Consider the following 26,550-nt stretch of genomic DNA (forward strand, 5'->3'; position numbering starts at 1 on the left):
CTCCGGAGTGGTGGTGGTCTCCGGAGTGGTGGTGGTCTTTGGAGTGGTGGAGGTCTCCGAAGTGGTGGAGGTCTCCGAAGTGGTGGAGGACTCCGAAGTGATGGAAGACTCCGAAGTGGTGGAAGACTCCGAAGTGGTGGAAGACTCCAAAGTGGTGGACCCCGAAGTGGTGGAGGACTCCAAAGTGGTGGACCCCGAAGTGGTGGAGGACTCCGGAGTAGAGCTGGACTTTGGAGTTACTGAGGAAACTGGAGTAGTGGTATCTGAAGCGGTGGCATTTGAAGCGGTGACAGAGGAAACTGGAGTGGTATCAGTGGAAATCAAAGCCGCAGAAGAGCTCACCGCATTCCTTGCACTATCGGAGCTAGAGCTGGCAGTTTCCGTAGTAAAGGCACCTTCAATATCGGAAAGATAACTATTCAAAATGTTGTGCGGTGCAGTATTATTAGAAAATAGGTTCGCAGTCACGTCAGCTCTCTTGATAAGCGACTCACGCTTGAGGAAAGCCGGCAAGACAAAAGCAGTGGCGTTAGATGTGAGCAAAAGGACCGACAAGATCTGGATGTGCTTAGTGAGAATCATCACGCTGGTTCAGAGACAGTTGCGGAGGTTAAAAATGGAACAGGTAGTTAGGGGACGCAGTGTCCGTACTATTGGATAGCAAAGAGGGGTCTAAACACTAGGTTTAAGGGGAAAAGAATGACTGGAGTGGGATTTGATCGCCTCGAAGAAAACGGTTGACGTGGATTTCAGCTGGTAAAGGACTGTCAGAGGGAGGTTTGATATGCGATGCTTCCTACTGATCTTGGAATGAAAAGCTCGGTATCAGTCACAGAAACGATTCGACGATACTTCCAAACTCGTTCAAGAAAGAGGGCGTAGGACGATTAATAGCTAATGACCAGTACGACGTGTCAAAGGAACAGAAGGGAAAAAAAGAATCTTTGCTAGGACAAGTAAAGGAGCGTTTGAGGGTAGAGCCGTGTATTTGAAGTCCCTAAGTCTTCGGCGTGTACAATAATCCCACCGTAGTCGCCTACCTTTCTACAGCTAATGTGCTTTTCTTTTTGTTTGTTCTCACACAATGGGGACAAGACCTTCAGGCGCTGATCGACGCACCAGGTCATGCATGCTTTCCGTGCGCCTTATTAGTGTATCTGGCCCAAAATGGGCATACTGTATGTACCGGCAGACTCCCACGCGTCGCCTTGCAACAAGGTGCACGCTGGCATGGGGCTACCCTCAGCCTCAATGCCCAAAATAGCGTAGTTGCTAGGTATGTGAAAGCTAGGACATCCTCCCATGTCGAGCCGAAGTGGTGGGTATTCTGTTTTGGGCCAGTGTGGACCTCTTCCCTACGGCTCCACCCTGTTTTAAGAAACATTGCGATTTATACAGGTAAAAGGCCGGCAGAGACAAGTCTAACCGTGTAGCTCAGAAGTGCAACGTGTTACGTTGTCGGAAACTTAATTTCCCGCTCATACCTAAGGAATGGCCATTAACCTGAGGATTTTTACTTTGTAAACCCAATGAAATATCGCTTTCGGTCTAAGTAGATTAGTGTGGATCTGGTAGCTTCTAGTCCTCGTCTAACGCGTCGTATAAAATAGTACGCCTCTTACGCACTAGTGGCATTTTCAGCTTCCCGATCCAGAATCCCGGTAACTCCCTTCTACCGTGAGCACAACTGGTACAAGGGCTGTTAAACAGCTTTTAATTGTGTGGTTAAAGCAGCGCTGCAGTGCTTTACGCGAAATATCTTGCGGAAATCCAGACATAAGCACAATATTTATGTTAACGCTTTTTTTTTCCATACGCCTGTCCTGAGATTCCTAGTATGCCTTTGCCGCCGTGCGTAGGAGGTAACAAACCTACTTTAGACGCGCTTTTGATTCACACAGGAAGCCATATATCTTCCTCTTTTCAAAAACCTGCCCTCCTCTTCGGATAGCGCAAGGAAAACTTGGCGACTGTTTTATTCTGAAACAGATGCGTCTCTAAAAGGAGAAAAATTGTTCCATTTATGCGCCTGCGCGCTAGAGAATATTGTCTAACGTAGAATCAGGGGGTGATTAGCGTCACACCTTGCATGTCACGCTTACTCTAGCAATGTTACAAAACCCCCATTCCTTAAAATATTTAGCTTGGTCTAGTACTAAGATCTAAGGATCTCCTTATTTTAGCTTCTTATTATGTTTACAGGTGTCGCGACGGAGTGTGCATACTGGTTTACAACTCAGATGATTAGCCTAAAGCTACATTACTGTCTACATAGCTTGTGTTTAGCTGTAAATCCTCAGGGGTAGCTGCAGGATTGTGCAGAAATTGTGATGCACGCCCTTGCTGGATCACCTGCTCTCAAGTCCTAGTTCGCTGGCTTTTGCATCTAGATCTAGACATCTGCAAATTGGGTGCTTAGGTTGGGTACCCCTCGAAGCATTTGAGAATCATAACCATGTAGATATGTCGCACATTCTCAAGCTCTTCCAGCTACGGGGCACGTATCCAACGCAGGAGGCCTATAACAGGTATGGAATTGCATTTCTTTCGCGTGTTGTCTCGACTGAACCACATATTTAGATGAGCCTGGTACAAGTGCTACATGGTGCTGGCTCAAATCAAGTGTTTGTGTTGTACAGTTATATGTATTCATTCACGTATATATTAAGAAAATCTTGGATAATCCACACATTTGTATTGCTTGACTTAGGATATTAGCCATATACGTGATAAAAATTTAATAAATATAACACAGAGAATGTACCCAGTGCTAATAAATATTAATTTTTGATAATAGAACTATGATTGACATTTAACGAGGAGGTTTAAATCAACAATAAAAACCTTGGCCATATGTATATACGAATACATCATTACTAGCACAAAAAGGTTAAACCATATCAAGCTGAGAGAGCGTATATAAATACGTAAACGGGGCATTAATATATTCCAGTTCTCACTCCTTAACACCATGGATTCGCGCTTGGTGGTATGAGCGATGTTTCATGGTTATGCATAGGCAGTAAGCATATGAAAAAAAAAATAGTTTCGGCTTGCAGGCCCAGCATTAACTGAAACCTCGCTGATAAACCACCCACAGAAATACCCAGACGACATTCGAGCAGCGCTTATCATATCTATTATCTATATACAGAGCGCGTGAAATTTCACGTAGTTTATCATCCTCCTAACATGCGAATCGCGGCAGTAAGCCTTTGGTTCACTGTTTCCTCGCCCATAATCTCCATCAAGTGCGGGATCTTCACACCCGGAATGGATCCCGAAACGGCATATCTGAACGACTCAAACACATATTTTTTGTTGACACTACCATCCTTTTCAAGCACTTCCGCAACTGCAGAATTGAAATCGTTGAAACAGTTATATTTCACAAGCAATGTCAACACGCGGAGCACCGTCAGGATGTCGTGCTTTTGCAAGAACTCGATGGCCTCTGGGCCGGCCAAGTCGGGTTCAGTGAACAAATACGCATGTCCCTTCAACTCTGGGACAAACGTCAAACTAGGCCCAGCCTTTGCCAAAACAGTGGAGAACTTGGCTTTCGTGAAATTGGGGTACAATTTCAGGTACTCAGCAAAATACTCCTCTACCAACACCAGGAGCTGTGTTGGGTTCTTGAGGCGACACCCGAGATAGTATTTATTGAAGAAGTTCAACTTTTTGTCGTCAACCTTGGCATTTCCCTTGGTTAAATCGTCAAGCGAAAACACCTTCGCCATCTCTTCGAGACTGAGGATCTCGCTCACACTCACTCCCTTGGCGCTGGCCTTGACGGGAGCCCAGCCAAACAAGGCCGCAAAATTCACGAGCGCTTCGGGTAGGACGCCACGCTGCTTCATGGTCCACACGCCCGTGTCCCCCGATCGCTTCGACAACTTTTTGTCAGCGGTAGAAGTTAACAACGGGATATGGACAAACTGCGGCGGTTTCCAACCAAGTGCGCTGTAGATCGCAATGTGTTTCGGCGTGGACGGCAACCATTCTTCACCCCTAACCACGTGGGTGATCTTCATGAGGCTGTCGTCGATGACATTGGCCAAATGGTAGGTCGGAAGCCCGTCGGACTTGACCAAAACCGGGTCGTCGTACCGTCTGTCGTTGAGGTTTACCTGCGGCTGCAAGTTGAGCTTTCCGTGGAGAAGGTCTTCAAACGGCGGATAGACCTCTGGAGCCTTCAATCTGATGGTGAAGGATTCCTTTTCTGCTCTTGCACGGCTCGCTTCAGCCAGGATATGGGAACAGTGGCGGTCGTAGGAGGCATTGGTGGGCGGCTGTATCTTTGCAGCAGATTCCCGCAACGAGTCGAGGCGTTCCTTGGGACAAAAACAGCGGTACGCGTGACCGGAGTCCAAGAGTTTTGACGAGTATTGCCTGTAGATATCCGCCCTATCAGACTGTCTGTATGGGCCGTAGGGCTGGGCTTTGGTCATGGGGCCCTCGGTAACCTCCAAACCGCACCATTCTAAACTCTCGTAGATGTTTTTCTCAGCACCCGGCACGAGCCGTTTCTGGTCCGTGTCCTCCAACCTGAGGAGGAACTCGCCGCCGGTGCTCTTTGCGAGTAGGTAGTTGTACAACGCGGTTCTCAAGGAGCCTAGATGCAAGTGGCCCGTGGGGGAGGGCGCGAAACGGGTTCTGGCGGGAGATGTTGGATGCACAGACCTCTTTTCCTCCTTCTCCGCCAAAGACTTTTTCGGCTTCAAGCTGAACTTCGTGAGGGTTCTTACGGGGTGGACCCCGAGACGAGACCAAGCAACATTATGTCTGGAATACCGCGGGACAAACATAGCCAGGGTGCTGGCGAGTTACAAAGCTTATAGTAGTATTTGGGGAAGCAATAGGGGCCAATAGCTAGCGGTTTTAGTATGCGGGCGGCTAGAATTTACCGTGGATGCGGCTTACGCACGTGACGAGGAATCGGTTATTGATCAATGGGAAACTGAATAAATAGAAGATGGCGTGGGATGGGATAGTAATAGCTTAATGATAAAAACGGGATATAGAATAGATTGACAATTAGGTAATATACAATATAAATAGAGTGCAAACGGGAATGACGGGTTACATGTTGTGTTGGTTTCTGGAAAACCCTGACGAGACACAGGTCTGGCCACTTGGAGAAGAGCTTTTGGCTACACAATCGCAATATCTGGATAAGAATAGCATATTTTCGATGCATCTTTGATGAACCAAGGGAGCAGGTAGTGTAACACTAGGGCTTATACTAACTATGAGAATTCTAACAGAAGTACTTCTGTCAATACGCAGGTAGTGGCCTAGTAGAAATGCTCCTAGCGGCACAATAGCCTCTACTAATGAGTCTAGCTTCCAAGAGCACAAGTTTAACAAAAGCTGATGCTTCAACTTTTACCGTATAAGCCCCAGTTATAATCAGATAACTCCATTTTAAGCGAACTACCTAATGTGCTACTCGCAGTTGCATTGACGTTCATGCCAACCCCAACCATAAGCAGCCTAATCCTCTCACTTGCTCTATTGTTTTTTGCTAAACACAAAGTCATTCGCGACGATACCCGATTTATCACACATCTGCCTAAATATGCTGCCGCCGGCCTGGAAGAGGTTCAGCGGAGTGTCGAACTCCATCACCTCGCCCTTGTCCAACACAATAATCCGGTCATAGTTCAAGATGGTCTTTAACCTGTGGGCGATGCACAAAATGGTACAGTGGCCAAACTCATCCACGATGGTGCTCTGGATCTTGGCATCAGTTTCGTAGTCAACGGATGAGGTTGCCTCGTCCAAGATGAGCACCTTGGAGTTGCGGACCAACGCCCGGGCTAACGCTAGCAATTGACGCTCGCCCAACGAGAAGTTGGAGCCGTCGTCACTAACGGTTTGGTCGAGATGGAATTTGTGGTCGGAAGCAGGCGAGTCATGCGAGTGCTCCTCTCTCTTTTCGCCCGCGTGCAGTTTCGTTTCTGCCCTTGCTTCAACCAACCAGCTCCGCTTCAACGCATCCCACAATTGCCAGTCCTCACATTCGCTGAAAGGATCCAAGTTCTGGCGAATAGTTCCGCGGAACAACACTGGATCCTGTGGGATAATGGAGAGCTTCGACCGCAAGTCGTGCAACCCAATGGTGGAAATATCAATTCCGTCCAAGGAAATCGTTCCGGAGTGGAGCTCTGTCAAGCGGAAAAGCGCCATCATGATGGAACTCTTCCCCGCGCCAGTTCTCCCGCAGATCCCAACCTTTTCTCCCGGCTTGATGGAAACCGAAAAGTTCTTCAACACTAACGGCAAGCCAGGTCTGTAGGCCATGGAGACGTTTTCAAAGCACATTGCCCCGTGGGTCGGCCACGTGGCCGGTGGCTTTGTTTCTGGGATCTCAAAGGCAGCTTCCTGGGGGAGGTCATACGCGTACTCACACAAACGCTCGACGGAATTCATATTCGTCTGGACCTGCGTCACGGAGCGGATCATGAGGGAGAGGAGATTAGCAATCTGCATGATGTATGCGATCAAAAGCCCAGCCGAGGCCGCATTAATGCTGAAAACGCCGGAAATACAGAGCATGTTGATGAGGAAGGAGGTGACCGCGGCAATCAAGTCCAACCGCACGGACAACCATCTTTGTGTTGCAATCGATGTGAGCGCGGCGCTGTTCACCTGTTCGAGAAGCTGCTCATGGCGGTGCATGAACCGCGCCTCACCACGAAACGACTTGACGGTGGTCAATCCGTTGAGGGTCTCATTAAAGTGGCCGTAGGTGTGGGATCTGCTGACTGACTCCAAACGCTTGACGTCAAAGGCCTGGGGCTGGTAGTACCCTGCGATGGAGAAGTAGACAAACAAGATGGGTGGAACGGCAAGGGCAAACCATGGGAGATAGATGATGCACATGATAAAGACCCCAAAGATGAAGGACGACGAGTTAAGCAGCAACCGAAGCATGTCTGGGTTGTCATAATCGATGGTGTCGACATCTTTGGTGAAGCGGTTGAGCACTCGTCCGGTGGGAGTCGTGTCCATGAACGCCATCGGTGTCTGCAACACCTTGCGGGCCGCCTGGTTGAACAACATCACACTGGCCTTGTTGTTGATATACGTCATCATGCTGAAGGCAGCGCAGAAGAAGATGAAGGCGGAGAAACAGAACGTGATATAGAGACCGATATAGGTGGAATTTGACATCCACTTGAACTTCTTTTCGATCCAGAAGGACAACCACACACTTTGGAAGAACTGGCAAAACACAAACAAGCTGCAGCAGAGGACGAGCAACGGCACGGCTATGAAGCCAAACACCCCACTGCCCTCGCGGAAATACGCTCTGTAAACCTTGAACGGGATCGATCCGCTCTGGCGGGCCTCCGCGAACTTCGGGGCGGGCGAGGCCGTAAGGTCCTCATGATCGTGCTCCAGCTTATCCGTAGCAACCCTTTCAACCTCTTCAACCTTTTCAGTCTCCTCAGCCTCCTCGGGGCCTTCCTCCTCGTTTAGTTCAGTGGAGTAGTGCATCAAGCTGACGAACGCGGAGTTGCGCCCCGCTAGCTCTGTGTACGTCCCCACATCGATGCTCCCGTCGCCGTTGAGGAACACAATTCGGTCAGCACTGCCGATCAACGACAATTGGTGAGTCGCGAGAATCCGTGTCTTGTCTTTGATGACTCCGTTGATGCACTCGTCCATAATGTGCCGCCCGACTCTGGCATCTACGGCACTCAACACGTCGTCAAGAAGGATGATGTCATGGCCTAAACCCGACTGGCCCCCTTTATAGCGGAAATCACTCGCGTAGATCGCGCGCGCGAGGTTTATCCGCGCCTTCTGTCCCCCAGATAAGGTGATCCCGCGTTCACCCACCTCCGTCATGTCCCCATACTCCAAAATCTCAAAGTCCGCTACGAGCGAGCACGCCGCAACTACTGCTTCATACTTTGAGGCGATCAAGGGTAATCCGAATGTGATGTTATCCTTGATTGTCGCATTCTGCACCCACGGGTAGGAGCAGAAGATAAGCTGGCCTGAAGAGGGGTTTGCGGGGTCAAGGTTGAGCGTGACAGCGCCGGAAGTCTTGTCCATGTTGCCGGTAATGGCTTGAAGGAGAGAAGACTTACCGCTGCCAATGAGCCCGGTGACAACAACGAGCTCCCCACGGCGGACTTCTAGGTTGATGTTGGTGAGGCCCGCAAAGACCGGCGCGGAGGCACTAGCAGAATCGCTTCCAGAGCGTTTGTCTACAGACAGCAGCTCAGGCGGTTCGCATACCGACCCGTCTTGTGGTGCTGACTCTTCTCCCCACACAAACCCACCTCCCTCAACCCGCATCGCCACATCCCCCAACTTTCCGTACTCCAAATACTCCTCCTGGTCATCACTCTCCAAAAACTCGGCCAACCGCTGCAACGCAACGTACGCATCCGCCGAAAAGTTCAATGCCGTGGGCAATAACATCAACGGCTGGCGCATGACGTTGAACAAACTAATCGACGAAAACACATCCGCCGCCCTGAGTGCGCCGCCAAGCGAGTACATGGTCAAAAACGCCACCATGGACGCGAAGATCGGAATCGAGAGCACAATCCCGTTGATGATTGACTTTAAAAACTGGATCCGCAACTGTATAGCCAGTTCGTCGCGGCGGATCAGCTTGAGGATATGGAAGAACGGCATCTCCCACGAGTAGAACTTGATCATCTTGATGTTGCCAATAACCTCGCGAATGGAGTCCACACGGCGGTCGATAAACACGTTCGTTTCCTTGCGCTTCTTGGTGAAAATCTTGGTGCACGAGGTGGTGACGACGGTCAAGGTAATCACCACCCCAAAGCCTGCGAGTGCGGCGACACCGAGGTTGACGATCAAAATCGCTAGACTGATGCCCATGGTGACGGGGAAGATCCAGATGATATGGAGGTACTGGAACGCGCGCTCCATCATGGCCAAGTCGTTTGTCACCAAGCCCGTGACTTTGCCGTTTGTGTACGTTTTGCGCGCGTGCAAGCTCAAGGTGAAGGCCTTTTTGTACGTCACCTGGGTCAAAACGCCCTTGGCCTGGATCCCCGCGAGCATCGAGTAGTGGAAGAAGTGGTTCATGTTTTGGGAGGTGAAAAGAAGTAAGAACATCATTCCGAGCGCATACCCCACGCCCTGCTTTATCGGTATGTGGGGGATGCCCGGGGTGGTTCTGTTCTCGATGAACTTGATCAACGACCGTGCAAGCAACGGGTTGAGCACCTGGCCAACATCGCAGCAGAGCTTGCAAAGGCCCCCGATCCAGAACCGGTGCCGGAAGGTGTCGTTAAGCGCCCAAATTAACACCAGGCGCGGGATCTTTCCGCGGTTTGTCGGGTGTTTGGCGTAATACTGCTCCAAGCGCGTCTTGAAATTTGCTTCGAAGCGCGCCGTGGACTCCTTGAGTGCAAGGTCGCTGTTTTCGAGCGAGTAGAGGTCGTTCACCTCGAGCTGGCGTACGTAGCCGGTGCGCATTATGTCATTCAACCACCAGAACGTGAGGAAGCTCAACCAGTTGCAGTCGAGCATCGGGTACCGTCTGGTGGAGGTTGGTATAGGAGGCATGTAGCTGCCATTGAGCCACCTCCAAAGAACAAACTGTTTTTTGGTTGTGATTTCGGGGACTTCTGTCTCCACCAGGCCTTCAGCGGCGCCGTGCTTACTGGATTCGGTGCTAGAAACCGAGGTCATGACGTAAAGCGAATGAGAGGTAATACTGGTCCAAGCAGTAGATGTAGATCTAAGTGAGATATCTCTAAGCGAGATATAGATCTGGGTGAGATGTCTCTTAGAAATGTCAATCTAAGGGGTAAGATGCAATGACCAACTATTAGAGACTCCAAAGAGTGCAAGTGTGGAGTGCAGGCAACGGCTGATTATATATTGCCAAGCTTTTTGGAATGGTCCGGCGAATTCGCTATATTCCGGGGATTGATCAACGGTCGCTTTCATAAAAGTTGCGGTATTAAATAAGGTATTCCGGTGTGGCTTCAACTGATAAAAAAAAAAACCTCGATGCTGCGTCATCAATCTTCAGATCACGATAGACTACCCCGGAGGATCGCTACAATCTTTCACCAAGGCACGGTGCTGCTGAACTATATATCAAATAACCGATCAAACCAAACTCCAGGCTTCAGAGGTGCTGTTTAACCTGATCGGTCGTATCCTTAAGCACCCAGTATGTATGTATGATTCAGCAATATGCACGACATGAAGTTGGTATATTATGCATCTCGGTGTTTAACATAATAGGGATAATATCCGAGATGTCTATGCTATATGATATAATATGAGGGGAGTGTCATCCATTTATGGGTTTATACCCTTCTGTGCATGAACGCCTCCATCAGATTTTGATCACAAATTCTTCACAGTACGGCAGACATCGCCAGTCCCCTATCATCCTTACCGGAGGGCAGTGTTGCCAATATGATATACTCTGGACCTTGCTCAGAACCACCCAAAGCGTCTCATACTGGCGGGCTTTCTTTTCCTTCCTTCCGAGTTATCTGTCCTGCAGGTTGGCTGCTATGCGTATGGCTGACAAATACGTTACAAGTTCGAGGAACTGCTCCTGCAACGCATCAGGAGCCATAGACGATACCGGGTACCGCATGGAAGCATTATCTGTCATTCAACAGATAGATATAGAATGATCGGATGATAGTGGGAGGGTTTTGTGTACACCCTGAGGTTACAGATTTAGCCATGCGCCGATGCGGCGAAAAATCTCGTGGTGTGTGTGTGTGTGTGTGTGTGGCTGAAGTAGAACCATAGTTGACATCCCTGCCGCAGCACTGTGCTGCAGCTCGTTATAAGTCTAGTAGCGCTGATACTGCATAAAGGCGCTAAGGCCGCGCTTCGCTGGCCTACTAGACATGTAGGTGGAACCGGACGGCATTTCAACCCTTATGGAATACCGTAAATAACCGATAACCCAAAACCTAGAAGCCTGTCAGAGAAGAGGGCCGCCACTGTGTCATTGGATCTTCGAGGGTGCCTCCGAAGGCCCTCCAAGTTTCGTCCAAGCCCAGTTTGTTGTGGCCTATTTAGTGCAAATCAATTGGCCAAGCCATCCTGGAAGCACCATATAAAGGCAATTGACCTTTACGGAGTGGTAAGACTGCTGCGTATCTTCAGTTTCTTTTTATCAGATACAGCAGGAATCGCCACTTCCTAAATAAGCGTTATGCCCGTGTAACCTTCTATATTTACTTCCCTACAGGACCCAAACCTCGATTAGGAAGTAAACGCCGTCGCCACCTTCGATCGTCAAGGTTGGGCTTCCGGAAGGTACCCTTGCCGGCCACTATGCCATCCGAACTGCAGCTCTTCGTGCCACACACGACTTTGGCACGGCTATATGCTAACCCCGCCGCGTGCTTAGTAGCTAATTATCTTGAAAATTTCTTATACGAACCCAAAAGTGAGTCGCCACCAAGCGCCTCATTATAAATAACCCGCACCCCCCCCCCCTAGTACTCTGGGCCCGCGATCTTTACTCCATTACACAGTTGCGTCTATTCCTTACCGTCTAGACCGTTTACTTTTTATATTTTTTCTTCTGTTTAGAACCTACCTTAAGACCTGTTGCTAAGTAGATTCCAACAGCAAAACACCATGACCAAGAAACTAGGCCCGTCATCTAGTAATGAGCTGGCGGATGGCAAGGAAAAGTCGTCGTCACTCACTTCTCGTGATGCTGAAAACCCTGAAGCCTTACAGTTACAGAAACGTTTGCTATCATGGATGATGAGCAACAAGGTGCCGCCGATTCCCTCGGAGGAAGAGCGGACCGCCTACCCCTGGAAGACCGATTTTTTCCTCAAGCGTGTCTTCTTCTGGTGGTTAAACCCGGTGATGAAAACCGGGTACAAAAGGACCCTCGTGGAGGCTGACTTGTGGAAGTTGGAGGGTGACCTCAAGATTGATGAGATGTACGCGCAGTTCAAGGTGAACTTCGAGCGCCGTATCGCTGCTGCGGAGGCCAAGTTCAATGCCAGAGCCAAGAAATCAGATGACGACGTCTTTGTGGTGTCGAACTGGCAGGTGGTGATGTCGCTTTTCGACACGTTCAGATGGCAGTACATCTCCGGGTGTGTCTACAAGGTGTTCTCGGACGTCGGGCTGGCGTTGAATCCGCTTTTGATGAAGGAGTTGATCACCTTTGTCGGATTGAGAGCCTTGGGCTTCGACTACGTGATCGGCCACGGGGTGGGCTACGCCGTGGGAACTTCCCTTATTGTGCTTATCTCCGGTATTTTAATCAATCACTTCTTCCACAACTCCATGCTCACCGGTGCACAGGTCAAGGCCGTCTTGACGAAGGCGTTGTTGGACAAGTCGTTCAAGTTGGACGCTCAGGCCAAGCATGACTTTCCTATCGGTAAGATCACCTCGTTAATGGGGGCGGACTTAGCCCGTATCGATTTTGCCATCGGGTTCCAGCCGTTCGTGATCACCTTCCCGGTTCCCGTTATCATCTGTATTGCCTTGTTGATCCACAACATCGGTGTCTCCTCCCTTGCGGGTATTGGTGTGTTCATCTTCTCGTCGCTTGGGATTGCCTTTGTGTCCAAGACTTTGTTTGCGCAGAGAAAGTTGGTGGGCAAGTTTACGGACCAGAGAGTAGGTGCAATGCGGGAGATCCTCAACTCCATGAAGATGATCAAGTACTACGCGTGGGAGGGCGCGTACGAGGCCAACGTCACCAAGTACAGAACCAGGGAAATGAATATCGTCTTGAAGATGCAGGTCTTGCGTAACTTCATCATTGCTTTTGCTGTTAGTTTGCCGATGATCACGTCGCTCGTCGCGTTTTTGGTCATGTACGGTGTGGGCAGAACCAAAAACCCAGCCGACATTTTCTCCTCCGTGTCGTTATTCAACGCGTTGGCCCAGCAGATGTTGATGGTGCCAATTGCCTTGGCCTCTGGGGCCGACGGCCTCGTTGCCATCGGCAGAATTAAAGACTACTTGCTTGCCAGCGAGGTCAGCTCCGAGGATCGCGATGCCTCAACCGTGAACCAGGAGCTCGACGCCCGAGACATCGCCATCGAGGCCAAGGGTGCGTCTTTCAAGTGGGAAACCTTTGCCATCGAAGCCGATGAGGAAGACGCAGAAGATGAGCAAAAGAACCGTCTTGCCAGAGTCAAAACGTCGCCCGATGCGGCCTCCTCCGTTGTCTCCGCCTCCGCCTCTATCCATGACGCCTTCAACTTGACCGGAGACGAGAAAGAGACGGGCACGCACGACGTCGAAAACTCCACCTTCCCCGGTTTGATCGACTTGTCCTTCTCCATCAAGAAGGGCGAGTTTGTGGTTGTTACCGGTCTCATTGGTACCGGTAAGTCTTCGTTGTTGAACGCGTTAGCCGGGTTCATGAAGTGCAGCACTGGTACCTTAGAGTCTAACGGTTCTCTCTTACTCTGTGGTTATCCCTGGGTACAGAACGCAACCGTCAAGGAAAACATTGTCTTTGGCCAGGAGTTCAAGCGCAAGCTGTACGATCAGGTCATTGCTGCCTGTTCGCTCGAGGCCGACTTGGAGATGTTGCCCGCCGGCGATGAGACCGAGATCGGTGAGAGAGGGATCACCTTGTCTGGTGGACAGAAGGCCCGTATCAACTTGGCCCGTGCCGTGTACGCGGACACCGAGATTATCCTCCTTGACGATGTGTTGAGTGCCGTGGATGCCAGGGTTGGGAAGCACATTATGGACGAGTGTATGATGGGCTTGTTGAAACATAAGACCAGAATCCTCGCGACCCATCAGTTGTCGTTGATTGGCAGCGCCGACAGAATTATTTTCTTGAACGGAGACGGAAGCATCCAGATGGGCACCAGCGAGGAGCTCATGGCCAACAACCCCGGCTTCATCAAGCTTATGGAGTTCAACAGCGAGGCCAGGGAGGAGGAAGAGGAAGAGGAGGCTGTGCTTGGCGACGAGGTCGAGCAAGAGGCTGAGTTGATCAAGTTGCAGACTAACGTTATCGAGACCAAGAAGGACGGCCGTTTGTTCAGCGACGAAGAGAAGGCCGTCAACAGGATCGGCTTCCACGTTTACAAGGCATACGTCAGCCTCGGTGCCGGGTTTATGAAGATGGGGATCGTGCCCGCCTTTATTACGGTTGCGGTTTGCGCCACCTTCTGCCAGCTCTTCACTAACACCTGGCTTTCTTTCTGGACCTCTTACAAGTTCAAGGGCCGCACCGACGGGTTCTACATCGGGTTCTATGTCATGTTTGTGGTCTTATCCATAATCTTCATTTGCTTGGAGTTCGCTATGTTGGCGCTCCTCTCGAACAATGCCGCCAGGAAGTTGAACCTCATGGCCGTCCACAAGTTGTTGCACACGCCAATGTCGTTCATGGACACGACGCCAATGGGTAGAATCTTGAACCGTTTCACCAAGGACACAGACGCGTTAGACAACGAGATGAGTGAGCAGGTCAGATTGTTCTTCTTCCCGTTGTCCACCATCGTCGGCGTGCTTATCTTGTGTATTATCTACCTTCCGTGGTTTGCTATTGCAGTGCCGTTCTTGGCCTTCATGTTTGTCGGCATTTCCGGCTACTACCAGGCCTCAGCCAGAGAGGTGAAGCGTTTGGAGGCTATCCAAAGATCCTTTGTGTACAACAACTTCAACGAGACGTTGGGGGGTATGGACACCATCAAGGCGTACAAGATGGAACATCACTTTATTGAAAAGAACAACCGTATGATCGATAACATGAACGAGGCGTACTACATCACCATCGCCAACCAGAGATGGTTGGCTGTGCATCTTGATATGATTGCCTCCCTTTTCGCGTTGATTGTTTCCCTCTTGTGTGTCACCCACGTCTTCAAGATCAGTGCCTCGTCTTCCGGTTTGTTGGTGTCTTACGTGATGCAGATTGCGGGTTTGTTGTCGTTGTTGATCAGAGCCATGACCCTGGTCGAGAACGAAATGAACTCGGTTGAGAGATTGCTTCACTACGCCACTGACTTGCCCCAGGAGGCCCCTTACGTGCTTCACGAACGTGTTCCTCCACCTGAGTGGCCTTCCAAGGGTGAGATTGTTTTCGAACACACCTCCATGGCTTACAGACCGGGCTTGCCGTTAGTCTTGAAAGACGTCAACTTTGCGGTTAAGCCATCTGAGAAGATTGGTATTTGTGGGAGAACTGGTGCTGGTAAGTCCTCCATCATGACCGCTTTGTACAGATTGTCTGAGTTGGCCGAGGGGAAGATCGTCATTGACGATCTTGACATCAGCACCTTGGGGTTGCGCGACTTGAGATCCAAGTTGTCGATCATTCCCCAAGACCCGGTGTTGTTCCACGGCTCTATTAGAAAGAACTTGGATCCTTTCCAAGAGCAAAGCGACGAATTATTGTGGGATGCCTTGAGAAGAAGTGGTTTGATCGAACTGGCTGATTTGGATAGAGTCAAGGGCCAGGTTTATGCTCCAGACGAGAACGGTGCCACTGGGGAGAACGGGTTGCACAAGTTCCATTTGGATCAGAATGTGGAAGACGACGGTGCCAACTTCTCCTTGGGTGAACGCCAGTTGTTGTCGTTGGCCAGAGCGTTGGTCAGAGGCTCCAAGATTTTGATTTTGGATGAGGCTACGTCTTCTGTTGATTATGAAACCGACGCCAAGATCCAGGCTACGATCGTCAACGAGTTTGGCCACTGTACCATCTTGTGTATTGCTCACAGATTGAAGACTATTTTGAACTACGACAGAATTTTGGTCATGGACAAGGGTGAGATTGCTGAGTTTGATACTCCGCTCGACTTGTTCAACGCGGGGGGTAGCATTTTTAGACAGATGTGTGATCGGTCAAACATTGTCGCTCTGGACTTTTAACTTGTATTTTTTTATTATTTTGTTTTACCTGTTAATTTATTTGATCTTTACGTGCCTTAGGGGCTGTGTAATTTTAAAACGAGGTAACTAAAGGATGAATGTTTTCAATTTCACTTAATATGATTTGGGGGCTGAGTATTACCTAGCCAACTATCAAGCAATGAGTGCTTGGCATTCTCCACCGCCTAGTATTATTTCCGTACCAACCACACGCCTATCTCGGCTTTCAGAGAACCTAACCCGATATAACTGGGAACCCGAGTCCAGGTCACTGGTGAATTATTGAACGCGAGAGGCCGCTGAGAATATTGCAAACTCCTATACCCCACTTGTACCCTGCTCTTCTGGCTATTATCATAAATAACAATCTAAAGTTTCAATAGGACACTGCCTGACAGGCTTAGCGCGTATTCTTCTTGTCTTGGATACTTAAAGACAATTATAGTAGCTTCACCCTTTATCAAAATAAACCAAAATTCCTACCACATTTGCTTGGCGGCTACAATACACTTTATATGATTACAGTGAGGTTAAATTATTTGGTGTCTGTCAATCCACAGCACAAATTACTGGTCGATGGCCTTACCTTAGTCGTTATAACGCGTAGCCGGCGATTGAAAAATTCTTGTCGGTGCATGCAGGCTTGAACTGGCCATCGTAACCTGAGACCTCCTTCGAAGGAGGCTGCATGCATATGGCTAAAAATAGATTATTAGTGACTTTAACCTTGAAAGCGTAGATAGGTATAAACCAACCATCTCCGGATATTATATGTTTGAAATTAGACATACCCGTAAATCAGATAGCTCGCAGGTGGCGTACCACTCCGACCCAGCCTCATGCACGTGAAGGAAATTTCCCGTTCGGGCAAGAGCCATGCATACAGTATAAACACAAGGTGCCGTTTTTGGATACGTCAACGTGCAGTGCCGGGTAAGCGCATCTGGCCTCCGCTCTTCCTCTAGGTACCTTAAAATACCAATTAAAGCTTATCACGACGATCAGCTGGGACAAACCAGTGGGAGTACCGTCCCTTTGGTGCTCATTTCTGCGTCTCAACGAACACAGAAATGTCAGCCGAGCAGGTGTACCTAATTAGGTTGGATGCATCATCCCAATCAGGCGACATTAAGTGCAGGTGATTGGGCGCCCACAGCCTCGTCGCGCCTATTTTGAGACATGGTTTCTTTTTTCGCGCAGACGCTGGAAATCTCGGCTCGGATCAGCGAATCCCCCAATTTTCACTCTACTTTCTATATATATCCGCACTCTGTTCTACCTCCTTCTTCTGACATCCTTCCGTAACAAACACATTCAGAATGCTTTTTAACGTGCTTGCCACCCTTGCCACCGCCGTTATGGCTGTTGCCGCGGACGTCCCAGCGATCGAAATCGTGGGCAACAAGTTCTTCTACTCCAATAACGGCTCCCAGTTCTATATGCGTGGTATCGCCTACCAGGCTGACGTTGCTAACTCGTCCTCCACAACCTTTTCCGACCCATTGGCCGACGCTGCTGCGTGTAAGAGAGACATCCAGTACTTCACGGACCTCAACACCAACGTGTTGAGAGTCTACGCTGTCAACACCTCCCTCGACCACGACGACTGTATGACCCAGTTGGCCGATGCTGGCATCTATGTCATCTTGGATTTGTCCGAACCGGACTTGTCGATTAACAGAGAATCGCCATCGTGGACTATCGAGCTCTACAACAGATACACCTCCGTTGTGGACATGTTTGCCAACTACACCAATACCTTGGGTTTCTTCGCCGGTAATGAAGTCACTAACAACAACACCAACACTGATGCGTCCGCCTTCGTTAAGGCTGCTCTCAGAGACACCAAGGCCTACATCAAGTCAAAGTCTTACAGATCTATCCCAGTGGGTTACTCCTCCAACGATGATGCGGACACCAGAGTCGCGATTGCTGACTACTTTGTGTGCGGCAGCGACGACGAAAAGGCCGATTTCTATGGTATCAACATGTACGAATGGTGTGGTGCCTCCAGTTACACCACCTCTGGTTACTCCGACAGGAGCGCCGACTTTGCCAACTTGTCCGTCCCAATCTTCTTCTCCGAGTACGGTTGTAACACGATCCAGCCTAGAACCTTTACCGAAATCGCCACTTTGTTCGGCAGCGACATGACCAACTTGTGGTCCGGTGGTATTGTTTACATGTACTTTGAAGAGGCTAACAACTACGGTTTGGTTTCGCTTTCCGGTAGCAGTATCTCAACCATGGTCGACTACAAGTACTACTCATCGGAAATTAACAGCATCTCCCCATCGTCCGCCAAGTCTTCTGACCAGACCGCTACCGCTTCTGAGCTCTCCTGCCCATCGCAGTACTCCAACTGGATGGCCAGTACCGATTTGCCACCAACCCCAGACCAGTCCGTCTGCGAGTGTCTTAGCAACTCCTTGGCCTGTACGGTCAAGACCTCTGTCGACGTCTCCGACTACGCGTCTATGTATAGCTACTACTGCGGTGTCGTCGACTGTTCCGCCATCAACTCCAATGGTACCAGCGGTGTCTACGGGATGTACTCTTTCTGTTCCGACTTTGAGAAATTGTCTTACGTCATGAACTTGTACTACATCAGCCAGGGCAAGTCCTCCTCTGCCTGTGACTACTCCGGCTCTGCCACGTTGAATACCAAGACCTCTGCCGCCTCGTCTTGCGGCTCTGTCTTGTCCAACGCTTCAGCTTCCAACACCGTGGCTGCGTCCTCTGGCTCCAAGACTACCGGTACTTCCAAGTCCAGTGGCACTTCCTCTTCCAAGTCCACCTCTTCCGGTAAGTCCGCCGCCCACACTCTCCGTGCACCAGCTCTTAACGGTGTCGCCGTTGCCGCCTTTGTGGTGTCCTTCTTCGCGTGCGGCTTGTCTGTCGTGTTGATGTAGAGTAAAGCATTTACCTCTTAATATATAATGAATATGATCAATGTAGGTGTAAGCCAGGCATTTCCCCGTGATTGTGAGACAAACGAGGTTTGAATCGGGAGAGTATCCAAAAGTGTTAGGAAGAGGTATAGCTGGGGCCATTACTGAAATATCCAAATGGGATGGCCATAACGAAACTAATGAAAGTCGTTATTGCACCAGAAACGCTGAAGCTGCGGAACGATAGTCATATACCCAAGAAGTATTGGATAAGATGACATTTGCAAAATTCATGTTAGCAGATTACTCGTGTACATAAACAGCAAATAGAGGAAATCACTGTCATAGTATCGGCTGAATGCAAAAACCTAGGCGGCCCCATGTAACCACTCTACTTGCCTCATTCTTCGAATCAAATGTATCATTATTCTATAATATACACCAAGTCTCTATAAATACAGTAGGATACAACCCGCTAGCGTCTAACTGGTAATCATGAAGATCTCGTTCAACGCCTTGGCATCCATGGTGGCAGCTCTCTTTTGTCTGATCCACCTCGATCTGACAGCCAATCTGGTGGAGATGGCGACATCCGAGTTTGTGGATGGAGCATCCTTAGGCTTCAACATACTATCACGAGTGACTTTCTCTTTGATTTTCTTTTCTTTCCCATCTTTCTTGTCTTTTTTTTCTTTCTTTTCCTTCCTCTCTTTCTTTTCTTTCTTGTCTTTCTTTTCCGTCTTATCCCTCTTCTCAGTCTTCTCCTTCTTCTCCTTTTTTTCCTTCCTCTCCTTCTTTTCCTTCCTCTCCTTCTTCCCCTTCTTGGGATTCTTTCCGTCCGACTCATCGTCATCTCTGGACCTCTTACCGCTGTAGCTGATCAACTTCTTGGCGTCGGCATCCCAGGTGCTCAGCAATACGTCACCCTTGACGAAATGGATCCCCCACTTACCGTTCAAGATCTTCTGCTCTCTCTGTCTGTCCAACTCCTTGCTGATGGTCTCCTCCTTACCGTTCAAACGCCCCAACAACCTCTGGAACACGTCCAACCCTGTGCACTCGCCGCTGTCGAACTCGTCAGCCTTTTCCTTTCTGGCAATTTTAGCACCCAAACCGACCTTGTCGTCCTTGAGGGTCACTTTGACATGGGTGGTGGTGGCGTGGCCCACAAGACCCAAGCCCTGTCCCTGCTTCCACCCAAACTTTTCTAGCTGCTTGTGCCCGAAACGGGAGGTGTCATTGGACCATTGGGTGTTGCGCGGATCCAACCCAAATCTCTGTTTGGTCTTTGTAGCTGCTAAACCCATGTTGTGCAGTGTGTTATGGATATGGGTTAATATCGAAAAGGCTTAATCAGTGAACCCAGATTATGAAATTGTATGCAGATTGAAAATCACTAGTATGTAAAAAATTTTAATAAAAAGAAAGAAAAGCATTGAGCCGCAGGGAGCTGCATGGTGCGGGCCGAGAAACGATCGCATAGATGTTAGCCATTCGTGGAGAGCATAATAATACCGGAAAGTAGCGACAATACAGAAATAGCCAGTGTTCTACGAAAATAAACGTTATTAAAGAAACTTTGCGGTCGGTACTTTGGTTTAGCCTGTCAAGGGTCTCCTTTACTGAGTGTGCTACGGCCTAGTGGCTATCGAGATGAGTTCATGTATACATATCTCAAAACAAATGAAACCACACATTCATATTTAAAGATCGGGATGCTTATTTTGCCGCATTTTAAGGAAGCGGCGGTATTGGAGGTCTGCACGTATTGAAGTGTTAGCCCCCAACTTCTAACCTGTTGTACAATCTCAATCGTGCTCTGCTTATGATAGAGTATCTTTCGGTCTAATTTTTAGATTCCCTATTCCTTTAGACTTAAATCTCTACACCGTGCTTACTGGCTTATTTCAAAATGCATCCGTAATTGATGTCCATCACCCTCACAGGCCCTATGTTTCATTTTTCTATAATCTCTAACTAGTGTTGGCGACGCTTACCGGCAACGGGCCGTCTGGAAACTCGCCCAAATCAAGTTTGCGGTTCGTGCGCGAGGGACTCGGAGAGCGTGACCCCGCACTTTTCTCCACCCGCACACCCTTCTTGCCGGCCGACTTCAAGGGCCGTGATGTGAGCGATCGGCGCTTGCGGATCTCCAGGGGGAGCTCGTCCGACAGCTTCACTGCGGGGCTAATATCCATATGGCCCGAGGTGTCAAACGACTCATCTTTCGCGCGGTCTTCATCCATACTGACATCGCTGTCGTTCGCTGACGGTACTTCCCAACGCACCTTCTTCGCCGGCTTTGGCGTGGAGGCACTCTTTTTAAACGCACGTTCCGGGGAGAGAGACTGCTCCAGGAGGGGATTGCCCCGCTTGGCGACGTTGGAAACGCGTCTACCAGGGGGCGACGCCTGGATGACGGGGCCGGATGGGTTGATTGTACTCGCCAGGGACGGGTTGAAATACTCGGAACGGGCCAACGACTCGTCATATTCGCCGTTCACCAACCGGTTGACACACTTGTTGTATTCATGGACGGCAGTTTCCAACCGTTCCACCACATCTTGCTGGCGGAGCATTCCATCGTCGTTCGTTCCATTCGCCTGCTGCATCACTATATCCATATTACTCGCAAGTAAGTTGATTAGAAGCGACGAGACAAAACGGAAGGGCTTGAGTTGCACCACGAGCTGGTCGAACATCACCGATGACTTGAACAACACATCGCGCTCCACGGACGTCCCCAACAATTGCACGTGCGCCTGGAACAAAGTTGTGTGGTCTTCAGTCCAGCCATCCATCTCCACAAGCTTGCTGAGCATCTGCTGCGACGAATTGCGCAAGATCAAGTCCGAGTCCAGCTCCGCCGCATACAACTCCTCCAACTCGGCGATCTGCATCATCAACTTGGAGTACAACGTCTCGGAGAAGTGTTTTACGTTGGTGATGCCCTCGATAAGGCCCTCGCACGAGATCAAGTCCACGCTGTCGAATACCTTGTCAAACTCATTTAGGAATTCTTCAGTCTCAATCTTCTGCAAGATGAGGAGCTTGCGCTTGACCAAAATCTGTGCACGTCTGGGCTTCTGCTTCCCAAGTGACGCGCGAAGCGTCTCCAAGCCGTCGTTCAAGGCCGCGAGGATCTTCTGTGTACGCGTCTGGGCTTGCACACATGCCTGGGCCGTAACAGCTGCTTCGCGAGCGCGGAGCTCTGCAATCTCCTGCTTTTGTTCGGTGATCATCTTGAGGTACGAGCCCACGTGGCGGTCTAAGTTGTGGGTATTCCTTTGCACCTTGGTCTTGATCTCCTTTGCGCGGTCCGCATATTTCAACGTGTTGAGCGTCTCATCGTAGTGGTGTGACAGTGGCGACACACACACGATCATTACGGTTTTGCAGTTTCCACCTAACGAGAACTTGAGCAACCGCGTAAGCTTCGAGTCACGGTACGGGATGTGGTTGCGTCGCCTGGGATCGCATAATGCGTTGATACAGTTGCCAAGCGCTAGCAATGACTTGTTAATGTTTGCACCTTCGTGGAGCCGCTGCCCGCGGTTTTGTGTGGCCAGCGCGCGCTCACTGCCTGCGAGATCGATGATGGAGAGCGTCGCGAATACGTGCTCCTCGTTGAGATCCGCCGTGCGCGCGCGTTGCGCGACGTTGATTTGGAGCACGGCATGCGACCGCGATGATGTTGCGTTGGCCTCTGTCGGGCTGGAAGTTCTGTTCTCATTTCCCACCATGATCATGTGCATCACCTCATCCACGGTCTGCGGCGCGTGTACAGACAAGTTTGTCACAGAAATACGCTTGTTTACGTCTTCCCGTAGACTGAGGAGCTTCTTCTCATCCGGGTTGAGGAGATCGCGGATGGTTTCGTTGTATATTTCGAGGTAGCTAAGCGAGACCTCCACGAGCTGCGTGTCGCGGCGCGCGTCGATGCGCGCGAAGAGCTCGCGCATGGTGAGGAAAATGATCCCGGGCGCGTCTGGCGTTCCGGAGATTGTGTGTGTTTTTCCGCACCCGGTCGCGCCGTACGCGAATACGGTCGCGTTGAAGCCGTCGAGCACGCTGTCGAGCAACGGCTTGGTGGTGGTTTCGTAAACATCACTCTGCGCCGCGTCTTCGTCAAAGAGCCGATCAAACACGAAACGGTACTCGCGGATCCGCGCGCTCTTGTTATCAGGGAAGGCGTTGCGTTGCATCCGCTGGAGTGGGTTGCTTTCCGGCGGATCAAAAATGAGCATTCGATCATCCACTACGTTCACGATTTTGCGGAGCCCACGCGGCGCCGCACGGCGTTCAAGTGTAGAGCGGGCTCGCGCAGGCGCCGAGAGCGAGCCGTCGCCGAGAAAAGGCGCGTCGGTTGTGGGTTTCACCAAGTGGGACGTTTCGCCGGGCGTGAACGGCCGTACTCGCACCGCCACTGTGATAGAGGACTCCCGCGAGGGGTTGGCGTTGTACATGAAATGGAGATATGAGGATCTTGGGATAGAGCTGGTAGGTCTCTAATGCTTTTTTTATGATTATGCAGATGGGTGTTGGGGAATTGAAATAATATCGGGATGGGGATCGGTAAGCGAACCTGATCTGACTTGTTTACTTTTAATTTTCTGCAGGATGCGCACAAAAAAGAGACACGAATCGGCGTGTGTGGCCAAAGCAGGTGACCTGATTGTATAGTTCTGAGACGCAAGGGGCAATTGTTTCAGATGGCGATGGGACGTCACGTGTATGAGGTGGCTGCGTTTTCACGGCAAGTTAATGATATACCAGTCTATTAATCGCATCCTATAAAATTCCGTGTTATGTTAAACTGTGTTTAAATAACGGATATTAGGGATCTCTGGCAGGAAGGAGGGTATGGAGTGTGTGGCCCTTCTCGCCTCAACCCTACGTCTGTACTGCTAGAATACATCGCCCCGCCATTCAGCGTGCAGGTCTAGGGATTTCACAACAGTGGCATTTACGACCAGGCTAGGAATTTGTTATCATTGAGGGCAATGTGGCATACTGTTATGAAATATATTAGGGTCACCCACTGCATGTTATTCGCCAGTATTAGATATAACCCAGTAAGACTGTTGCCTATGGTAGAAGTAAGCGGCCCGTGTTACTGCGTTTGAAAGCTCCATTGGGTTATATTAAGTTTCCAAATGACGTGCACCGATGAGTGGTGTGACATCAGATTTAATAACAATCGCATGCAGCAAGATATTCTTTTTCCTTCTCAGCCGCATGTAAGTTGTTCTGATTCAGCATTTGATTTACAAAGCCAGTTTGGGCTCCCAGTTTAGGTATGGAGATGACCTCTGGATAGAGATGGAACTTGTGGTTCGGCGATACCTAAGTTTTAAACGCCTACATAGTCTTGAATCTACAAAGACAAACTTTGTTGTCAATTACCCCTCTTGGGGCAAAATTAAGATTACCCTAACACAGCAATCTTGGGAGATTGGTTCCAATCGATATTCTGGTCACACTGTCCGGAAACTAGCTATGCCTTGCTATTACGTCTTTACTAGTCCTAGAGACGATACCATATTTAGATTCTCCCCCTATTTATCTTTTCGGCTATACGACCCATAAAACTGTAGTTGTTTTGCAAAAATTTCCCCTTTCGTCGCTTGTATATCGTCTACATAAACAACCTGCTACACGTGATTGGCCTCGACTGACGTATTTACTCGCCTAGTGCGTTAAAAGATCCCCCCCCTCTACCCAGTAACTAGAGGGTATAATATGTACAGTCATAGCAGGTGGCGTTCAATGCACCCCGGGCTGACGCGGGCTACGGGACACTACGGAGCCGAAGCGCACGACCGGTTCCGTTTTTGGCCCTGGTTTTCGCGATAGTTCTCGTGGTTACAGACACAGAGAGGCAAAACGAAAGCTCTGCAGAAAAAAAAAGTTCTCGGGATGTGAGATATTTGTAATCCAGAAACGAGAACAAAAGTTCTTTATCACAAACTCAGAGCCGTTTTAGCTATCCACACGGCAGACACTTCCGTTTTTATTCTTAACCCACTTCTTATTCTGGCTCATTTCATTTAGGCCCAGACCATGTCCTTTAACATCAACTGGAACTCGCTTGACAAAGCGTCGTTGACGAACTGGACGAAGGAGCTCCTCACGGACGCACTCAATTTTGGAAAACGGCCGAATGTGCTTGCCTCAGATATCGCCGTCAAAGACCTCAACTTTGGCGACTCAGCACCGGTTTTTGAGATCTTGGAGATTGGCGACTTAGCCCAGGATCGGTTCCGCGGCATCTTCAAGATCCACTACACAGGCAACGCCCACTTGACACTACACACGCAGGTCCAGGCCAACCCGCTCAGCATCTATGACTCCAGCATTCGGGACCAGGGCACTGGATTTGCGGAGCCATCGTTTCTCCTCGCGTCCGAGTCGTTTGCGTTGCCGTTGGACCTCAAGCTCAGCAGCATCAAACTCTCGGGGATCGTGATCATCGTGTTCAGCAAGGAAAAGGGCCTCACACTCGTGTTCCGCAACGATCCGTTGGAAAACATCACCGTCTCGTCCACGTTCGACAACGTGCACGTGTTGGCCAACTTCCTCCAGACACAGATTGAAAACCAGATCCGCGACGTGTTCCGCGAGACGTTGCCCAGTGTGTTGTACCGCCTTTCGCAGAAGTACACCGTGGATAACAACAACTTGCAGGATTTGCACTCCCACTTGATTTCCAAACAGGACGAGGGCGAACGCATCTCGCTCAACGACATCAACCCCGAGGCGCCAAACTTCCTCCTGGCCAAGAACATGAAGAAGTTGGGTACCTTGACGTCGTCCCGACAGACTTTTGCGTTATACGTGCCCTACATGCCCGACGTGTATCAGCGGTCGAACTTAGAGAAGTTTAATAAGCGTATGCCGACTCTTTCCAACGCATTGAATGTTTCGAACCCGCGTTCATTCAACGGGATCCCCGGAGATATTTTGACTAGTGACACGAGCTTTGAAAGCGGTTTGGAGTCTAGCTGGCGCATCAACAAGACGGTGACGGAGATTTCCAAGATCCAGGCCAAAGCATACTACAAGGCAAACTCCAATGTCAAGCCAAAAAGAAGGGTGATCAAGATGGGTAAGGCAAAGTTGGAAACCGAGCCGGAAATGATGGCCCCGGTCAGATTGTCCCCAGTCAGTTTGTCCCCGCCTCCGGTTCTCCAGCCGACGCCAGTAAAAAAGTACACCGAAAGGCTCAACATCCCGTCGCAGCCATCGCCGTTGCATTTCGAATACAGCCACAGGTCGAGCAAGCCCCACACAGTGGATATCAGACCCGTGGCAGAGTCGCCTACTCATTCATCGGCCAACTTGTTTGCCAATGTCGGGCTCGGTTACGCTAACAACTACTTTTTGCATTCAAAGAAGTTGGAGTTGGATGATATTGAGGACCCAGTCACCCCACTGCACGCCTCCAGAAGCCTTAGACTGGTACCTTCTACGGCCCAGATCAAGAGCAACTTGTCGAGATTGAACAGTGCGTTTCAGTTGGACCAGGCTTCTGCTAGATTGCACTCCTTGAAGGTTACGCATCATCCTAAGTATGACCTCAGACCCGCTCCGGTTTCTGAGAAAATCAGATTGCAGAACAGCACCAAGCCTGTATTGGTTCACGACATGCCCCCTCCGTATGCTTTCTAAGTCATAGAGAGCTGTGATTGTCCTCCAATGGCCATTTCTCTGGCTAAGTGCTCCATATTTTTACGATCGGTGATTGCATATTTTCGTTTATCTTGTCTATATTTCACGAGCGGGCTTCTGCCGTGCT

General features: G+C 49.8%; 9 protein-coding genes across 9 annotated transcripts; 4 read left to right on the forward strand and 5 right to left on the reverse strand.

The window, feature by feature from the left end:
• Positions 1-10: 10 nt before the first annotated feature.
• BABINDRAFT_8771 (uncharacterized protein) lies at positions 11-415 on the forward strand (the record flags this gene model as incomplete). Its single annotated transcript, XM_019132855.1, has 1 exon — positions 11-415. A coding segment is annotated over one exon (405 nt), but the record flags the coding sequence as incomplete, so codon positions are not given.
• Positions 416-2,419: 2,004 nt separating this feature from the next.
• Positions 2,420-2,770, reverse strand: BABINDRAFT_149389 (uncharacterized protein). The gene has a single exon (XM_019127217.1). The coding sequence runs from the start codon at positions 2,651-2,653 to the stop codon at positions 2,477-2,479; it is 177 nt and encodes a 58-aa protein (XP_018984512.1). The 5' UTR covers positions 2,654-2,770; the 3' UTR covers positions 2,420-2,476.
• A 320-nt stretch (positions 2,771-3,090) lies between these two features.
• On the reverse strand, positions 3,091-4,840 carry BABINDRAFT_162227 (glutamate--tRNA ligase). The gene has a single exon (XM_019129233.1). The coding sequence runs from the start codon at positions 4,806-4,808 to the stop codon at positions 3,180-3,182; it is 1,629 nt and encodes a 542-aa protein (XP_018984513.1). The 5' UTR covers positions 4,809-4,840; the 3' UTR covers positions 3,091-3,179.
• Positions 4,841-5,304: 464 nt separating this feature from the next.
• Positions 5,305-10,148, reverse strand: BABINDRAFT_162228 (uncharacterized protein). Its single transcript, XM_019129234.1, has one exon. It carries the CDS (start codon positions 9,691-9,693, stop codon positions 5,515-5,517), a length of 4,179 nt encoding a protein of 1,392 aa, XP_018984514.1. The 5' UTR covers positions 9,694-10,148; the 3' UTR covers positions 5,305-5,514.
• Positions 10,149-11,437: 1,289 nt separating this feature from the next.
• Positions 11,438-15,945, forward strand: YOR1 (ATP-binding cassette transporter). Its single transcript, XM_019129235.1, has one exon. It carries the CDS (start codon positions 11,626-11,628, stop codon positions 15,859-15,861), a length of 4,236 nt encoding a protein of 1,411 aa, XP_018984515.1. The 5' UTR covers positions 11,438-11,625; the 3' UTR covers positions 15,862-15,945.
• A 1,245-nt stretch (positions 15,946-17,190) lies between these two features.
• PHR2 (1,3-beta-glucanosyltransferase) lies at positions 17,191-18,773 on the forward strand (the record flags this gene model as incomplete). Its single annotated transcript, XM_019132419.1, has 1 exon — positions 17,191-18,773. The coding sequence occupies exon 1, from the start codon at positions 17,220-17,222 to the stop codon at positions 18,771-18,773; it is 1,554 nt and encodes a 517-aa protein (XP_018984516.1). The 5' UTR covers positions 17,191-17,219.
• Positions 18,774-19,234: 461 nt separating this feature from the next.
• BABINDRAFT_8776 (telomerase inhibitor) lies at positions 19,235-20,059 on the reverse strand (the record flags this gene model as incomplete). Its single annotated transcript, XM_019132856.1, has 1 exon — positions 19,235-20,059. One exon carries the CDS (start codon positions 20,057-20,059, stop codon positions 19,235-19,237), a length of 825 nt encoding a protein of 274 aa, XP_018984517.1.
• Positions 20,060-20,725: 666 nt separating this feature from the next.
• Positions 20,726-23,218, reverse strand: BABINDRAFT_171951 (kinesin family protein; the record flags this gene model as incomplete). The annotated part of the gene is made up of 3 exons (XM_019130848.1): positions 20,726-21,052; positions 21,151-21,235; positions 21,273-23,218. The coding sequence occupies 3 exons, from the start codon at positions 23,216-23,218 to the stop codon at positions 20,726-20,728; spliced, it is 2,358 nt and encodes a 785-aa protein (XP_018984518.1).
• Positions 23,219-24,702: 1,484 nt separating this feature from the next.
• MDM34 (ERMES complex subunit) lies at positions 24,703-26,550 on the forward strand. Its single transcript, XM_019129236.1, has one exon. It carries the CDS (start codon positions 24,816-24,818, stop codon positions 26,421-26,423), a length of 1,608 nt encoding a protein of 535 aa, XP_018984519.1. The 5' UTR covers positions 24,703-24,815; the 3' UTR covers positions 26,424-26,550.

This window comes from Babjeviella inositovora, assembly GCF_001661335.1.
Source record: "Babjeviella inositovora NRRL Y-12698 unplaced genomic scaffold BABINscaffold_8, whole genome shotgun sequence".
Classification (NCBI taxonomy): domain Eukaryota; kingdom Fungi; phylum Ascomycota; class Pichiomycetes; order Serinales; genus Babjeviella; species Babjeviella inositovora.

What these genes read in the sequence shown, in the direction of transcription:
- YOR1 (XM_019129235.1), top strand. Translation starts at nt 11,626, where the DNA reads ATGACCAAGAAACTAGGCCCGTCATCTAGTAATGAGCTGGCGGATGGC.
- BABINDRAFT_162227 (XM_019129233.1), bottom strand. Translation starts at nt 4,808, where the DNA reads ATGTTTGTCCCGCGGTATTCCAGACATAATGTTGCTTGGTCTCGTCTC.
- MDM34 (XM_019129236.1), top strand. Translation starts at nt 24,816, where the DNA reads ATGTCCTTTAACATCAACTGGAACTCGCTTGACAAAGCGTCGTTGACG.
- BABINDRAFT_162228 (XM_019129234.1), bottom strand. Translation starts at nt 9,693, where the DNA reads ATGACCTCGGTTTCTAGCACCGAATCCAGTAAGCACGGCGCCGCTGAA.
- BABINDRAFT_149389 (XM_019127217.1), bottom strand. Translation starts at nt 2,653, where the DNA reads ATGAATACATATAACTGTACAACACAAACACTTGATTTGAGCCAGCAC.